We start from the raw sequence: 15,002 nt of genomic DNA, 5'->3' as shown, positions 1-15,002 counted from the left end.
GTACAGTAGACTGATTCACCAGATGCATTTTTTTCAGACTAATATTTATGTAATTTTTTATGTACATGTTCCCCCAAGGACATTACCTGACAATTGTATTAATTTGTTGGAAAAATAATGTAACTTAGGTGAGTGTAGCTTCTTAAATGTTGAATTTATTCTACATCTGAAGTAAGACAGAATGCAATTGTTTAAATCTAAGTTTTGAAATGAAAATAAACCTTGGTAAACCTTAATCACTACTACTACAAGTACTGTTCACAGAGAGGTTTTCCTGTCCAGTATGGTCCTCAAGAACTTGTGACATACAGATGAAATGCTTAGACATGTGCTGAGGAAGTAAAAAAAAGTACAAAATTTATCATTGTGTCAAATGGTGAGTAATAAAGACAAGGCTTTTTTTAAAACAAGATTGCAATACCTGTACATAAGAATGGAGTTTGGTTACCCAGACCAGACCCAGATCAAACAAAAGTACAAGATAGTTTGACATTCATGTGGAGTCTAACACAAATCTGTTTGTTGCATACAATCATTTATCACTGGATAAAAGCAATATGAAAAAATTACATTGACTCCATATTGATGTACAAGTCACTGCTTATTTGCAGAAGTTCACCATGCCAAGCTCACAGAGATTAGTATCTCTTCAGAAGCATGGTAGGACCACGGCTTGCAGAAAATAAACCTGACTGAACACTGAAATAAGCCTAAGAGCATTCTTCACAAGGAAGACAGTGTTGAACTCCACTGATAACTAAACATCAGTACCAAGGACACTGCCACTATGGCACTAATTCTCTACATCATACTGAAATGTGTCTGAGACGTACTGTGATGTTCATATAATTTTCTATAAACAATTATCCAGTAGAAGTTGGGGTTTTATTTCACAGGTGCGTAATTACAGAATTTGGTTTACATCTACAGATATTTTTCATATGATTTGTTTCTTGCACACATCCCTGATTCCCTTCCTTCAGCTTTCAATATCTAGCACTTCTTTTTTTTTTTTTTTTTCATAGAATCATAGAATGTTTTGGGTTGGAAGGGACCCCTAAAGGTCATCTAGTCCAACCCCCCTGCAGTGAGCAGGGACACCACTAACTAGATCAGGTTGCTCAGAGCCCCATCCAACCTGGCCTTGAATGTTTCCTGGGGCCTCCACTACCTCTCTGGGCAACACATTTTGTATGTGTATTTTGTCACCCTAAGGTGCACCTATAATATCAATTGCTACCTAAAGATGGATGTTTCTGTTCACTGACTATGAAGAGATCATAGAGTTGATCAGACTCCTAACCAAGATGCTTTGTTTAATGTCTAGATTTAGATGCAGTAAATCAAAGTATTTCTAAGAAATGCCGCCCAAGAAAACAGTAAAATTAGGTTCTATATTAAAGATGCTAAAAACTGTTGCCATCTGTTGATATTCTATTAAAGAATTCTAGTTCTCAATTAAGAAACATTATTTCTACTTGAAATGTCATTTAGATACATTCTTTCACTTGGGGAGCTCTTTGAAAAAACTAAATCACAAAGAAAAAAAACTCCAGAACCAGGATCAAAATCAATGAAGTAGGATGGTCCAGTAAAACAGTCATCTGGGGTCATGTTCTGTATCCCTTATAAGCACAGTGGCATTCAGTTACACACCTAACTAAAAGAATTAAATTACTGAAATACTCTTTACATTTAAAAGGAAATTTCATAATTAAAGAAGTACAATAAGCATGCTTTAATTTTCTTTTCAACCTATAGAAGAGCAAAATGATATTGTTATTGCAACACTATCCGGTTAAGACCAAAAGACCAGTGGTTAAGACCACTGAAGTAATCTTCAGTAACTTCTTAAGCACTATTTAATATTAAATATCCTGGGAGACCTTAAGAATAGCAGGTGAGTCCTAAACACAATATGCCATTCAGGCAAAACTCTGAATTGATCTCCTCAGTACTGCAATTCTAAACAGAAAACATTTGCCATATGATGTGTAAGTAACCCTGCAGCCCGGTAATACAGTACTGCCTTTGCTAGTAACAGGTCACAGACTTTGTATTGAGTTTGCAAGATCTCAAGATAACTGTTTATCAGGTTTGTGTTATCTCAACCGTTTTAGACCTGCCTGCAGCTTTGTTTTTACTTTGTTTATCTTTAATGGATTTTTTTTTTCTTCTGGTCAGGTGGGTATGCCTAACCTGGTTTACTTTCAAATTATGTTTGTAATTTTCTATTACCTTTTTATGACACAATCATAGCTCTATACAGGTACTTATAACAAGCAATTATTCTGTGTAGAATAAGATATTTACGATTGGTGATGTGTAGACAAACACAGGCCTGGCATAACAGCAGAGGCCTTGAGAGGTGGGGACACAGGATACAGTGCAGAGGAGTACAGGCATGGTACGATAAGAGGGTGACAACTTGTGTGCCGTCTAAAGCTATACGTAACTAACCAGTGGTCAGTTAAAAAAATTACAACTCAGAGCTGGAAAACAATGTTTTCACGCTTAAGTAGAAGAGCAAAGAAATAGTAACTACATGTAAAATGGACTATATATAGTAGAATCATGTGTAACTTGAACTTGACCAACAGCAGGATATTAAAATGTCTTAGCAAACAAAAATAATCCTAGGTGGATCCTAGAGTGAGGAAGAAATCATCAATATCACACTCTTCCTGTTGAAGGACTCCAGCTGCTGATGACCTGCAGTATCCCCCCCAACATACAAATACCAAACTGAAGCCATTGATCTTGGATTCCCAAGGAGCAATGCAAGCATGGCTGCAGCACCAGGGAAAAGGTTAGATAATGGGAGGTGCGTGTATAACAATTCTAACTATACTGTTTTTCTGTATAGTAGCTTTCATTTAATTTCTTCTTCTTTTTTTTCCAATAACCATTTAATCTGGACTGGTAATTCTTTTATTAAACTGCTAACACTTAATTTATACTAACAGTAAATTCTTGGCTAGACATAAAGTGTGGGGGTTTTACCCATAACAAGATTTTGAGCATAACAGGTTGTACTTTGTGTTCTGTACGAGGGAACTTACTGCCATTTCTTTAGCTGTGGTTAATTTTAACAATACACAGTGTATATAAACCTCCAAAGAGATTAGCTTTAAAACAGCATGAAATATGGGACATTCAGGCTGCCAAATTACACAGAATTATATTGAAATACTGACAATTTCATGGGGGGCCACGGGGGAAATCTATCAATCACAACTGTTGCTTATGTTGTAACAATTAACAATGCCCAGAGCCCAAAGGCATAGTTAAAGCTCTCCAGTGAACTAAGCAGCGTTCAGAAAAAAAACAAGCAAAAAAAAAAATCTTTTGAACTAAGAAGATGAAATTGATACAAGAAAACAAGCGGAACTGAAAACAGAACACACTTCAACATAACTGGCAAAAATACTTAAGTCCTAATAGCTGTTACTGCAAATCTCCTGTAGAAATCCATATTCTCCTTCCCCAGCTACCTTGATGATTCTTGTATAGCTGCTGCTTTCAGCCATCACACTGTTAACAGTATCTCAGAAACCCATAATAATGTGCGTTTTCTTTCACTGAGCTGACCAGAAAGTGGAAGAAGTCTACTACTGTTGCAATAGGTATCTGTATAGATGTAAAATTTTAAATATGGCTGATTAAACAATGTTTACCATCATAGTCCCTCAAGGCAAAATACCTGCAATTTTCTGTATGCTTTCTCATTAATGTTATCATATCAATTTATGTCTAAGCTATACATAGCATTATAAGAAAGAAAGCATTTTAAGCAAATTATTTAAAATTCTGAAGACAGATTTTTATTTTACAACTCAAAAAAAATCTTGTTGAAGAATCCAAGACTTGTTGAGACAGTGAAGGAATATTAATAAGACTCCATGCAATTCCCTTCTTAATCTACAGTTTAGTAATTTTTAATCTGTTCTTTGAAGTCCCTTCAGAGTCTAGGATGAAGCATATATAACATCTTCTAGGATCAGGAACTGACATATTAACTGAAGAATCACACACAAGGCAATAAAAAAAAAAAAAGTCTGAAGATCTGGAGGGCAAGCAAATGCTTGAAGAATGTCAGCCTGAAAACTACAGCCACTGTCAGCTGAGTGAAAATTCTGGACTTAAGCAGGAATCTCTACAGAGTGCTCATAAAATATTGCAGCCTTGTATCAAGGACCGCTGGATAAAATGTTGTTTTTCTCCCAGCTAGTTTCTGAGAGGGGATCTCTCCTGGAACTTCATGAGGCTTAGCTGTTATAGGTGCAATGACACAGGAGTGCTCTCATCCAGGAATAACAATGTTTTACCACAAAATGTGATAAACTTCTATGAAGCCATTCCAGTGACCTGAAGTAGCTTTACAATTACAGATTTAATTTACTTTTCCAAGTGACATAGCATCCACATTCTTTCAAGGCCTCTTAAACATCAGTAGTTTTTGCAAGGCAACATACCGAACATTTTCAGCTCACTTATAATCACAACATCCATTTGTCACTTGCAACTGAAGACCAACAGGGTAATAACTGCCTGGCTAAATCACACATCACTAGTCAACTGATGTGTGGACAGCAGCAGAGATAAACATTGATTTTGCATTTGCAGGACGATATTCTACCTTTCACAAAGCATATTCTCTTAAGAGCTGGAACACTTCAATGTTTATGGTGAGATTTTTCAAATTGGTTTGAGGCACTCTGTCTAAGGGAAGCTGAATTAAATAATTCTGAATTCCGAATTAAAATTCTTCGAAAATTGATGTCCAACCCCCCCAGATGATTTTGTAAATCTCAGTCTTACAGTGAATAATATGACATTTTCTCTAAGAATTGATCTTAGCAAAGGACTTAATTTCCCAGCGGTATCTTTGATCAGTAGTCCAAAACCTTATATGAAAAAGATAATTGTAACTATTCACTGAAACACTGCCCTGTGATTGAAATTATAAATAAACAAAGAGCCTTCCTTCAAATCCCATGTTGCCTTTGTTTAGCTTATATGCTAGAATTTTTGTTGACAGATAAAAAGTCACAGCTTAGTCCACTGCTTCCTTCCACTTTAAAATGTACAGAATCAAAAAGGAGAACAATACTCAACCAAGCAGAAAAAAGGGTCAAGCTGCCATTCTTTTTCTTGTGCACTTTATCTGTAAATCTAACATGCAAACAGTATGAAAACAAGGTAAATTTGCAAAGGCCTATTCCCTCTTTAGTTATATAATTGTAAATGTCTGCTTCTTCAAAAATTAAATATCTGACTAAATAATCTGCTATTTATAGTACAGATGTTCTTACTGATGGTTCAACATTTATAAATGATCCTGTTTATATTACTCGCGATTCAAAGTACTGTATACAACCCCATGTGTGACTTTCCTGCTGTATTTACTACAGAAAATCACCATGTAGAAGTTTAGGAACAACAACAAAAAAATAATTATAAAAAGCGTCATTGACTTCTTCATACAATACCCTTGTCACTTCCAACCAGCTACTGGAAAATGTAAAGACAAAACCAAACCAATCAATAGCATTTTCTTTTAACTTCAAATAGAGAGGAAATAGGATTAGTTGCTTTCCAGGTACAAAGCTTAAAAATAAGATTAAATGAATGGTGAAGACTTAAGCTTCCTGCAATAACAGATGAGGTTACAAGAGCAGAATAAAGGTAAAATAGAGATCTGTGTTTTTTTTTTTTAATATATGTATCTCTACAGCTCTACTGGCAGCCAATTACAAATTAGCCAAGTAACCACTTGGCTTATTTGCTCTTGAATGACTAACCAAAAGTTAAACAAAAGCCCTTAATTGTTACAGAGGCAATGTGAACTTGCAAAGTAGTAAGCTAAGTACCCCTCTGCTTCCCAAATCACTGTGCCTCCAGCAGATGCACCAAGTACTGTAGTGTACTTTCATTCCTTCCATCACTGCCTAAAAAAAAATCATCCACCTCTTTTTTGTTATGTTTTTACGCTAGCTTGCTTGGGTAGGAATGTGCATGCAGGATTATAAAATAATGAGGGAAAACAAAGCCAAGAAACAGGTTCTGCAGGTATCTTTCAAAGCAATTTCAAGGTTTCGTCTCTTACAGAGTAAGTTTCCTAGCCTGGGCTCAGCAAGTTCCATTTTCTGCACTCACAGATATTCCCCATTTGTAATAAATTGCATAGCTTTGGTGGAACCGGGGGCACCAGGAAGTCAAGTTTAAGCACTACAAAACAACAAACAAGCATTTAAAAAAAAAAAAAAAAAAAAAAAAAAAGTAGTATTTCAGCAGTATTTTCATACCTTTTCCTTGTATTTTTGGCATCCATTTTAGTGATTTTACCATGCTACATTCCTTTCAAAGAAAAAAGGGAATACTTCCTAGAGCTGCAACAAATTTTAAATGATGCTTCCCCTCCTAGTTTCACTGTATACACAGATACTCCTTAGATTAAGGAAGAGATCACTTAACGTCTAGGTGTTAGTGCGGTTAGGAAATTTATTATTTAGATTAAAATTGTGCTAGTGCCTCTATAATATTCAAAGTCCTTAAAATAATACTCCTCTGCTGTAATGCTATAGCTCTTTTCTACCAAGATTTAGGAAAAAGCCTTGAAACACAAGATAGAAAACATACAAGTAACATTAGACAAATAGCTTACACAGGTAAACTCATGCTAAAGGCAATATTAAGCATCCCTCTGAAAGCTTCTAGTACTTTTTAAAAGCAAAGAAAATTTGTATCTACAAATGAAATCTAGTTGTGACAAAACTACAATTTTCAAAATTTTGTGCACAGGCATAGCTGGAGAAGGGGAGGGTTGTGGGAGGGCTGTAATTCATTTCAATAGGGTCTTCATTATGAGGAAGCCTGCTGGCTCAGTCGCAGCTGCCACGGTATCAATAGCCTTTTTGGGATCTTGTATTTTTCCTACTTCCATGATGTTGCTTTCCCTCATTAAGATTCAAATCCAATTGTTTATGCTGCCGCTCACTGTTACTCTTCTTTCATGCTGATTATTCCCATTGAATCTCATGTAAAATGTACAGAAGTTTAGAGAAAAATGCAGCCACTGACTGTTAGTGAAGCGGAAAAAGCAAAACAGTTGTTTTTTCCTAAAACATAGCCATAAGGTTTGCATATCTCTCTCCAGTCCCTCAATTTTATTATTAGTCGTGGCTAGTGTCATAATAATTGATGAGTTAAGCCTAGCAATTAGACAGACCACTTCTTCACTACTGCAAAACATGTTTTGCATACACGCAAAGGTGTAAAATAATTCCTCATTCCTCAAAAATCAGTCTCCTTAATAATTTGATGCTTGCAAAATAAATCCTTTATATGAACTCTATTCTTGCAAGCCTGATTGCAAGTTACTTCCTCACTTTAAATTCATGACAGAAGGCCCACTCCCTTCACTGCCACACATGTGAGTGTTATCATGTGGCAGATTCTCTTTGTTCCTTCTTCCACACTCTCAATCCATCTCTTAGGTCCTGCAATTGCCTTTTCCCTATGAAAAACTAAATTAATCTCCGGTATGCCTGAAAACAACTTCCCTTTCCCTCCGTCCCTCCATTTTAATTTGTCTGTAGTAATACTCAAAAGGCTGCTTGCAAGGTGGAGATAAAGCTTTTACTGTTTTTTTTTTTCCTGACAGCTCATAGTTCTGCTCATAGTTCTCAAGTCCCCGAAACAATGATCACTATTATGCTTTGAGCCCTGATCTTCTGTTTCAGTAACAAGAGAAACATCCAGCGCATGGATGGTACATGGATGGTACAGGAGTGAGCTCTGAGAAAATCAACTCCTTAAATGGCATTTAGCATGACTAAATGGGAGATATCTGGCGTTTGGTAAAATGTTGTTCTACGACATTCCTAGTATTCCTTCCTCTACTTAATTTATATTGACAATTATTAGTCACCAAAATTAACACACACATCCTTTATATTGCTTATCAAGTCCAAACACAGAAAAAGCAAATGTTAACAACAGACAGTAATTATCACCTCTCTCACTATTTACATCACATAAATGATCCCTAAGCCAAGTCTTTTAGGAGCAATATGTCTGCAGAGGTATGTGTGAAAACATCTTAAATAGGCTGCAAACAGAGTAAGGTTCAATATGTCTACAGACAGAGTATAATCCAGTATTGCACTACTGGTAACTGTTTTTTTTTTTTCTTAATAAGAGACATAATTTTTAACACTATATAGACTATTTATATATTTTCATATCACCAGATATGAAATACCAGATTCACATGCAGCCTGTTGAAGAAGTGAGGGATTTTTCTCCTCTGGTTTTCCACTTATTTGTACATGAAGAAAAGCAGAGTAATAAGAGTTGAGCACCACAACTCAAGGAATTTGTAAACCTAATAATTGTGTACTGAATTGCAATTGGAGTACTGCATAACATTTCAGGATCAAAATTCTCATTCTTGAGTACTTCTTTGTAAATATAAGGGCTATCCCTCCCACTACATTTCAAAGGTGTTGCTCCAGGTCTGGTAAGACAAGGCTGCAGGTTGCAGAAAGAAGTATATATTGGAGAAGTTTCAATCTGGAGATCTTTGACAAACTGCTTAAAAATGGAGAGTCCAAGTCCTGTGCTTACCTTGAACTTGCAATAGAATGATTACACATCCTCAAAATGTACATTATAATAAATTATTGTCTTCAGAGTAACAGACTTTATAAATCCTAATTTGATGCTAAATAGTATATAGAATCATAGAACATCTGAAGTTGGAAGAGACCCATAAGAATCATCAATTCCAACTCCCTGCTCCTTGCAGGACTACCTAAAACTAAACCATATGACTAAGACTTTTTGTGGGGAGCCTGTTCCAGTGACTGACCACCCTCTGAGTGAAGAACCTTTTCCTCACGTACAATCTGAACTTTCCCTGATGCAGCTTCAATCCATTCCCTCATATCCTGTCACTGGTCGCCAGAGAGAGGAGATCAGCACCACCTCCTCCGCTGCCCCCCTTGAGGAAGTTGTAGACTGCAATAAGGTCATCCCTCGACCTTCTCTTCTCCAAGGTGAACAAACCAAGTGACCTCAGCTATTCCTTGAAGTCTTGCCCTCAAGACCTTTCATCTTCTTGGTTGCCCTCCTCTGGACACACTCTAATGGTTTGATGTTCTTACACTGAGGTGCCCAAAACCACACACAGTACTTGAGGTGGAACCACACCAGTGCAGTGCAGAGTGGGACAATCACCTCCCTTGACCGGCTAGCTAGGCTGTGCCTGATGCACCCCAGGGCTCAGCTGGCCCTTTTTGGCTGCCAGGGCTGCCATACTGTTAACGAACATTCAACTTGCCATCAACCCAACCCCCCAGATCTCTTTCCGTGGGGCTGCTCTCCTGCCTCTCATCCCCAATTTGTATGTATAACCAGAATTGCCCAACCCAGGTGGTGAATCTGGGACTTGCTCGTGTTAAATTTCATATGGTTGGTGATTGCCCAGCTCTCTAGCTTATCCAGAACTCTCTGTAAGGCCTCTCTACCCTTGAGGGAGTCCACAGCTCTTCCTAGTTTAATATTGTCAGCAAACTTAATGTACATTTGATTCCTGCATCCAGATCAATTATAAAAACATTAAGGAACACTGGCCCTAAAACTGAGCCCTGGGGAGCCCCACTGGTGACTGGCCACCAGCCTGATGTAACCCCATTTACTATAACCCTTTGAGCCCAAGCTGTCAGCCAACTGCTCAGTTGTATTATGGGCTTGTCTAGCTGTGTGCTGGGCAGTTTATGTAGAAGGATATTGTGAGAGACAGTATCAAAAGCTTTGCTAAAATCCAAACCCACCACATCTACTGTCTTCCCTTGGTCAACTAGATGGGTGACCCTGTCATAAAAGGAAATTGAGTTGGTTAAGCAGGACTTTCCTCTCATGAACCTGTGCTGGCTGTGACCAATTACTGTGTTGTCTCTCAAGTGTTTTTCAGTAACTCCCAGACTAACCTTCTCCATAATTTACCAGGCACTGAAGTGAGACTGACAGGCCTGTAATTACCAGGTTCTTCTTTCTTTCCCTTCTTGAAAATTAGGACAATATTTTCCAGATTCCAGTTGACTGGGACCTCTCCAGACACCCAAGATCATTGAAAAATAATAGAGAAGTCCTGTGATGACACCATCCAGCTCTTTCAGTACCCCGGGATGAATCCCATTAGGCCCCATAGATTTATGTGCATCCAGCTGGAGCAGCAAGTCTCAGACAAGTTCCAGGTTGTCTGGGAGGTTATCATCTTCCCAGTCATTGTCTTCCAACACAAGGCTCTGGAGGTCCCTGGGCCCATCATTGGTGTTGAAGACAGAGATGAAGGTGGCATTAAATATCCCTGCTTTGTCCATGTCCCCATTTGTGAGGTGACGAACCTTGTCAAGCAATGAACCAATGTTATCTCTGACCCTCCTTTTGCTGTTAGTGTATTTAAAAAAGCCCTTTTTGTTGTCCAGTGCTGGCCATCTTGAACTCTAATCAAGCTTTGGCTGCACAAATTTTCTCCTTACAGTGGCTAACAGCATCTCTGTAGTCCCCTTATGTCACCTGTCCTTGCTTCTAATGTCCATACACTTTCCTTTACCTCCTAAGTTCTAGAAGAAGATCCCTGCTCAGCCAAGCTGGCCTTCTGTCCTACTTGCTTGACTTCTGACACTTTGGAATTGCCTGCTCCTGCACTCATACATAAGAGATGGCTTTTAAAACGTTACCAGCATTCACAGACCTCAATACCTTCAAAAGCAGATTCCCAGGGGACCTTACTAACCAGCTCCTTCAGCACCCTGAAGTCTGCTCTCTCCATATCCAGGGCTGAAGTTTTGCTGGCAGTTTTTTTCCTATTGCCAACTATTTGAAGCTGAACTACTTCATCGTCAGTGTGACCAAGACAGCCATCAATCAACATTTCACCCATGAGTCCCTATCCCTTTACAAACAACAAATCTAGGAGGTCAGTTTTCCTAGTTGGCTCCCTTAGTACCTGCACCAAGAAGTTCTCTTCAACATGCTTCTTCAACATGATTCAGAAATTTCCTGGACCTGTTTGCGTCTGCTGTATGATATTCCCAGTTGATGTTTGGGAAGTTAGAATCGACCATAAGGACAAGAGAAGTTGATCTAGATATATCCCTAATTGCTTATAGAGTAATTCATCAGTGTTCTCGTCCTGGCTGAGTGGTCGATAGTAGACTCCCACAACAACATCCGCTTTATTGCTTTCCCCTTCATCCTTTCTCAGAGGCCATCAACTGTCTTGTTGCCAACTGTAAACACCATACAATCCAACCCCTCCCTTACAGCACCTCCCCACCTCACCTGTCCTGTCTACCCCTCCTGAGGAGCCTATAACCATCTAACATGGCACCCCAGTCACAGGACTCATCCCATCAAGTTTTGCTTATGCCAATGATGTCATAGCTCTGGGACTGGGCCAAAGCTTCTAGCTCTTCTTCCTTGTTCCTTATGCCATGTGCATTAACACAAAGATGTTTCAAATGTGCTGCAGTGTGCTCAGCACATCATGGAACAGACTGAAGGACCTCGCCAGCACACCATCCCTCAAACATTGGCATGATGTCCCCAGGCTTATCTGTAGCGAGCCTGGTTTTATCCCCTTCCCCCTTCAAATCTAGTTTAAAGCTCTTTCAATGAGTCCTGTTAACTCCTTTTCCGCCTTTGAGACAGGTCTACCCTATCTGTTGTCAGTAGGCCTGATGTTGTGTAGACTAACCCATGATCAAAAACCCCAAAATTTTGCCAGTGACACCAGTCTCGGATCCACAGACTATATGTAACCACAAAGTATAATTTAATGGAAATCAATCAGTTACCTGAGTAACGGATCTTGAATCCTTTCTTGCTGGTTGCATGATCAGTTGACCAGCGAAGATATAGCAGATTCATTTTGCTTGTAAAGTTGAGTTGTCCAGTTTGATTTCCACTTAAAGCAACTAGTAGAGGGCTTTGCCCAGAAGAACCTTCAGAGATGAATAAATAAACTATTGAAGTTTTAGAGTACTACCAATTTAAGTAATCCTTTCCATATTTTAAAGATTAGGAAATAACGTGACATGTCGTTGACAGTGAAATAATTAACAGCCCTCTATTTAAACTATCCATCCAGTTTTAGGCTTTCACTAGAGGGCACAATAAAAAATCTTGGTACAAACAAACTGAAATACAAAACAGTCAGTGGTTTTCCCATAAACACTGAAAAATAGTAGATTTTTTAAAATTTATTTTCTGTTTGGAAGAATGACTTTGAATGAGGTTATGTTTCTGCTCCTTGTCCTTTTATATCTAATATTTATTTAAACTCTTTTCCAACTAGTAAGCGGCAGCAAGTCTATATATACCTTGACATTTTGCAGCTAGTATAATTTTAAACACCACATTACATAGTGAACACAGCTAAAAAATGCCCTATCACAAATAAGTTCATCACAGTTTCACTGTGAAATACACATATGTACAAGTGCTATGAATTAACAATACATATTTCATTAGGACTCAATTCTGTTAAAAGGTAGCGTGTTTATTAGACCATCATTTTAGTATAAAAACCATACACTTATGATAAATACAGGATGCTGAAAAAATATGTTCTAGCACTAGATTAATATCTTCACCACAATACAATCCAATAAAAGCCTAGAAGCACAGATAATGATTTGGGGGCTACCTATAAAGTAAAACAACATAGATGCAAGAGAAAAAACAATAATTATGTATCAAACCAATGTCCAATTGAAAGCTTTCTAAAACACAAAATGGTATGTTCTTCCTCCATATGAAGGTTATGGTTTCTCCAGCTGAACTCCTCCCTTTCATAAGCCTTTCGCTCTGCATTTTTCAATTTTAGGAAAGCCATATTCAACCAACATTATCTTGGCCACAGCAGCTATTTCAAATAAAGAGTCTGTTTAATTCATTTTTGCTGAGTTTGAGCAGCTGCAGCCCGATCAGCTTTTCTTATGTTGCATGAAAACACAAAAATAAAGCTGATTCAGAGGACACCTAAAAATTTAATACAATTGTTGTCAGCCTTCTCCCCCCCAGTCCAATAAAAAATAAGTATATTTTCTGATCAGGATGTTGCAGGTACAAAAGAGAGGCTATGAAAGCCACAGCAAACCATAAAGATGAAGACAACCTCTCAGTCCTTAGGAACTGTAGTTCAGTCACCATAATGACAACATTACAACTAAATAAGTATTACTAAATAAACTCTAAATAATAAATACATATACAAAATAGGAACAAATAAGCATAGGTTTGGGCACAGGTTGTCTGTCATACCCTTATCAAAATTCTTTGTGGCTTGTTTGTTTTTCATATTAGGGAGTTAGTGTTTGATGATAACAATGTAAGAAAAACAATAAGGAATGCTGAGGTTAAGTCCTATTTTTGCTTGAAAAAATTATTCAGAACATGACAATTCATTTAGTTTCTCTGTTCTTTACCCTGGGTTTTGTAAAATCTGTTTAATACACTTTACTTGTTAGTTTAGAATGTATATGTTCTTTCAAAATTCTCAAATAAAGGGGCTAAAAGAGTATAATTACAAATAAAGATCTACTACATACAAAAAGGGGAGAATATTTCCTTATTAGAGATCATGAAATTAGTGCACAGCACCACATGCCACACCACATTTTTTAGCTATTGGTAGATCAGAGGAATGATTCAATGTATTTTAGTTTGGTTTGTTTTTTCTGAAGTTGAGTTCCAGTTTCCATACCTTACCTAGCAGGCAGCTCTTCAGCTGATATTCATGAAAGTCAGCATCATGACTTAGATGTTCTTGAGTTTGATTTTTTATTATTTTAGAGTTTGTTTATATAAGGAAATAAATACTCAAATTTTGGTGTGCTGACCTGTTATATGATGCTTTCCTAACTATTAGGTAAAAGTTGATATTTCCATCTAATTTCAATGACAGAATTTTGTTGGTTTATTTCAGGGAGAAAAAAAATAATCAAAGAATATTTGCTGTATTAAGTGAATGCTGTTCAGAATAAGTAGCCTGAATACAGTGTTTTCGAGCTCAAAAGCCTTTAATAATTATATTCATGGTACATATGGCTTCTCTGGTTTAAAATACAGATGGGACTTCCTAAAGGGTCTGACTGAAAGTCAGAATGGGTAATGGGCTTATTGCTCCCAGCTGACCAGGGTAGCCTTTTTGACTGGATGCCTATACTGATCATCATCCAGCTGCTGAAGCACATAATTTACAATGTGGTCAGTTAGGTGTAGTCACTATTTTGGTTTGCGTTCCAAAGCTGCCTTTTAAAGTAAGCAGAGACCTATGCCTTAGCAAATACTATTTATCTGAAAGTTGTCTTGCCAATCTTTATATAGTTTCTGCATAAAGTTTGGTGACATATCTTTACCTGGTGTAGAGAGACCCATGCAATTCTACTAACTTAAATGAAGGTATGCTGTTTTGGACTACACAAGGTCCTGGGCTATGATATATATTTATTGCAAAATGCACTACTACAGAGAAATACCTAAGCTAGCTCTGGATGAGCTAGTCTGAGTTATATCCATCACTGGAAACAGTATAGCCACATCAGCATTGCCTTCTGCCTCAACCAACTCATCATGCTGAGATGTAGAACTAATTAGCCTAGCAAAGCACATTGCTAATGTGGCCACAGGGACACATGCAAGTATCTCTGCAAGGCACTGCAATGTGCCATATTTAAATATGAACTTGTTGAGAGCTAACTCAGGAATCTCTACATGGCACTGTATTGAGAGGTTATAAATATGCCATTATCTTTCTCATTTAAGTTTGCTGGTAGGTGGTAGAAAAAATTACTTCAGTAGAGCTGCACTAGAGATGAATCACAAAGAATGTGATTTCATGTTATAAAATGACAATGCTTAAAAAATGATCACAATTCTTCTCTCAGATCTATTATTGATAATATGGTTTCATTAAATTTAAATGTATG

At 37.5% G+C, this 15,002-nt stretch overlaps 1 protein-coding gene across 1 annotated transcript in view; it reads right to left on the bottom strand.

The window, feature by feature from the left end:
- The window catches only part of CSMD1 (CUB and Sushi multiple domains 1), a gene marked incomplete at its 5' end in the record, with an annotated part of 480,927 nt that overhangs the window by 96,954 nt on the left and 368,971 nt on the right, over window positions 1–15,002 (bottom strand). Inside the window, one exon of the mRNA XM_009646490.1 lies at window positions 11,868–12,014. Coding sequence (XP_009644785.1) covers window positions 11,868–12,014 — 147 coding nt within the window. The remainder of the gene's footprint in view (window positions 1–11,867; window positions 12,015–15,002) is intronic.

The sequence above is a fragment of the Egretta garzetta genome, unplaced genomic scaffold (genome assembly GCF_000687185.1).
Source record: "Egretta garzetta isolate BGI_Z169 unplaced genomic scaffold, ASM68718v1 scaffold601, whole genome shotgun sequence".
Lineage (NCBI taxonomy): Eukaryota > Metazoa > Chordata > Aves > Pelecaniformes > Ardeidae > Egretta > Egretta garzetta.
The sequence above is the reverse complement of the archived record's forward strand: the minus strand, read 5'-3'. Positions and strand labels throughout refer to the sequence as shown.